The sequence below is a fragment of the Sorex fumeus genome, unplaced genomic scaffold, assembly GCF_029834395.1.
Source record: "Sorex fumeus unplaced genomic scaffold, SorFum_2.1 ptg000048l, whole genome shotgun sequence".
NCBI classification, from domain to species: Eukaryota; Metazoa; Chordata; class Mammalia; order Eulipotyphla; family Soricidae; genus Sorex; species Sorex fumeus.
The window spans coordinates 3,877,564-3,880,898 of record NW_026606105.1 but is presented as its reverse complement, the minus strand read 5'-3'; the positions used below and the strand labels follow the sequence as shown (position 1 = coordinate 3,880,898).

The window sequence follows — 3,335 nt, the reverse complement described above, 5'->3', positions numbered from 1 at the left end:
TCTTACCCGCACCCCTCTGGGGCGCCCCGCATGAAAACAGCCTGTCGCGGAGTCTGGTGGCATGGTTATCGGAGCCTCATTTTATGCTCCCTTCCGGGAGAAGCAGCCGTGAGTTCTGGAGGGTGGCTGATAAGGAGATTATCTGGCGCTGGCAGGAGGTAGTCATAAGCCACCCATCCAAGTACTTAGCCCAAAATAATGCAATTGTCTATTCATTAGTCTGAGCGTCCTTGTTTATTTCAAATTCCATGGGGTTCACCTATCTTTCTTCAGAAACTTGGATGGATGTGCTAGGAATAAAGTGAAACTTTGATCACAATGAGATCCTTCATGGTCTCATTCTTAGCATGGAGCCATTGTCTAGGAAACATTTATTTGTTCCACATATGGGTGAATGAATAAACCCTAGGATTTTCCAAGCCATAGCATTTGTACTTAAAGTTCTGTGCCAATTTGCTCCCTTTGATGTTGGTCAATACATTAAAGGGCTAAGCTGATGTCACGTTCAATACCCATGACCATCCCAGAGGCATTCACTGTGCTTAACTTGCGCCCATTTCTGCATTCCCTTCACCCAGGGGTGTCTTCACCCACCCCATCGCCTTCGATCCAGTCCAGATTCTGCAGTTTTCAACTCCAGCATCCCTCTTGGTTCCATTTCCCTGAAGCCCCTGTTCACACCTTGCTCCAGACTCTACTTCCTCTCTCCCATGGCACCTGGAGCCCGTTCCTCCGCCCTGACTGGTAAGTGAATAGATCTCACCACGAACCCTTCAGATGCTGGAGCTGGGGACCGCAGGGGCATCCAGGGTGCCCGGCTCAGACTCACAGGCCACCATGGAGCCCTGCTGTTTTCTCACTCAACATCTGGCCCAGTTCCCGGGACGAGGCATGGCACACTGGTGTTCCGGCAGTGGCGTTTATTGTGGAACTCCATTCTGTACTGAAGATCTTTGTGGACAAGATTAGAGAACATGAAACCAAGTGGTGCGTGTCTGGGGGCCAAGTGGGGGCCTTTGCTGCAGCGGGCCCAGAACCTCAGTTGGATGGGACGCTTTCACAGCTCTTGCAAAGCGGACATGAGTGCATTCTCCACGTTCACCTTCGAAGAACCCAAATTCACAGTTCTTGATGGACCCAAGTCCCGAGAAAAAACCATGTCAAAGTATCGGTGGTTGGTTTATACTAGCTGATTTCTCCAAATAATACTGATCAGAGCAAGCACATCTCGCCAAAGGTTCTTTTCATTCTTGGGGGCTGGAGTGATAGTATAGCGGGGAGGGCATTTGCCTGGCATGTGGCCAACCTGGATCTGACCCTCGGCACCCCCAGCTGGGCCCCCCAAGTCCTCGGGCAGTGAGGCCTGAGTGCAGAGTCAGGAGCAGCCCCTGAGCATTGCCGGGTGTGACTCCAAGCAAAACAAACCAAATGTTCTTTTGATCCCGATCCCCAGTAAATCACTTGGCGATGGAGAAACATTTGGTGATGTTTAACAGGGACCTTCCCAATATCCCCCCCATCCCCACCCCGCAGCTCTTTTAGCCACTTCCGCTTCCGGCGTTCTTTGCCCTGGTCATCCTGCTGACCCTTCTCCTGCCAGCTCCTCCTTGCCCCTGGCATCCCCCCTCTCCTTCAAAAAGCAGCGCTTGGGAGTTTACTCGAACCAGGCCCTCCTTTCCCGGGGAGGTGTGTGTGGGGGGGAGAGGGGGAGTCCTTTCCATTGCAAGCCCACCCTCACGCCCAGCTTTGGAGGAAGAGGTCCGTGCATGGGAACTCCTGGATGGACCCGATTCCGATTCCGCCGCCGCGGCGGCCACCCTTTAGGCGAGGGTGCCAGAAGGCGCGCCCGCGGGTGCCGCCGGGCTTGGCACGGACGTTTCCAGAACCCGTTCCTGGCGCTCCTCCTGGTGGCGGCATCCGGGATGCAGCCTGGGGCCGGCGGCGGGCGGCAGCGGGCGGGGACCACCTCCCTCGGGGTCACCCCGAGCCCCGCCAGCGCCCCAGCACCCGGCCGATGGCCGAGGTGATCTCGCGGTTGCGCAGGCTGTAGATGAGCGGGTAGAGCAGCGGCGTGACGTTGGTGTAGACGAGCGCCAGGACGCGGTCCCTCTGCGGGGTGTAGGCCGCCTTGGGGCGCACGTACATGTAGGTGGCGCAGCCGTAGTGCAGGAAGGTGACGGCCAGGTGCGAGGCGCAGGTGGAGGCGGCCTTGCTGCGGCCCTCGGGCGAGTGCAGGCGGCGCAGCGCGCCCGCGATGGCCCCGTACGACGTGAGGATGAGCGCCGAGGGCAGCAGCAGCAGCACCAGGCAGGCGCCCAGCAGCGGCAGCTCGTCCGCGTAGCTGCGCGTGCAGGCCAGGTGCAGCAGCGCCGTGATGTCGCAGAAGAAGTGCACCAGCAGGCAGGAGCCGCAGAAGGGCAGGTGGAAGACGGCCACCGTGAGCCCCAGCGACACGGCCAGCCCGCCCAGGCAGCAGGCCAGCGCCATCCGCCCGCACAGCCCCGGCGTCACCAGCGCCGGGTAGCGCAGCGGGTGGCAGATGGCCACGTAGCGGTCGTAGGCCATCGCGGCCAGCAGGAAGCACTCGGTGCCGCCCAGCGCCACGAACATCTGCATCTGCACGGCGCAGCCCAGGTAGGAGATGGGGCTGCCCGGGCCCCGCAGCGGGGCCGCCAGGTCGGCCAGCGAGCGGGGCACCACCACCAGCGAGTAGCAGAACTCGATGGCCGCCAGCTGGCACAGGAAGAGCAGCATGGGCGGCGGGTTGGGCGCCGAGGTCACGGCCACCAGGATGAGCAGGTTCCCGCCCAGGGTGGCCAGGTGCACGCCCAGCAGCAGCACGAAGAGCGCCGGCCGCAGGTGCGGGAACTCCCAGAAGCCCTGGAGGAGAAAGCCGCAGGGGGTGGTGGTGGTGGTGGTGGCATTGCTGGGGCTGTCCATGCCCTGCCAGCCCAGGGACACCTGCGACAGAAACGAGGGGAGGGCGAGTTGTGCGGTCCCGGGGGGCGATGAGAGGGGTGGGGGAAAGGCACCTTGCCTTGCAGGTGCCCGCCTAGGTGAGGTTCCCGGAAGTGTCGAACATCCTTCCCCACCCCTGCCCACCAAGGGTTTCGTTCATTTGGTGAGAAAAGGGCCACGTTGTTCTTGCTTTCCGGTAAGACCCCTGCCGGCAAGCTCCTCCCTAGGAAACCTTGACCTGTGGGCTACTCCTTGCAATGCACCATCCTGGTCTCTGCCTCCCACCCGAAGAATTCCCAGTCCTTTAGCTACTTTGTAGGTTCCACAGAGCTCTGGAGTATCACACACACCCATCCACCCACATACACACACCACAC

General features: G+C 60.3%; 1 protein-coding gene across 1 annotated transcript; it reads right to left on the bottom strand.

Annotated features, from left to right (window-relative positions):
- Window positions 1–1,977: 1,977 nt before the first annotated feature.
- Window positions 1,978–2,940, bottom strand: LOC130032499 (olfactory receptor 10AC1-like). The gene has a single exon (XM_056124067.1). The coding sequence runs from the start codon at window positions 2,938–2,940 to the stop codon at window positions 1,978–1,980; it is 963 nt and encodes a 320-aa protein (XP_055980042.1).
- Window positions 2,941–3,335: the final 395 nt, after the last annotated feature.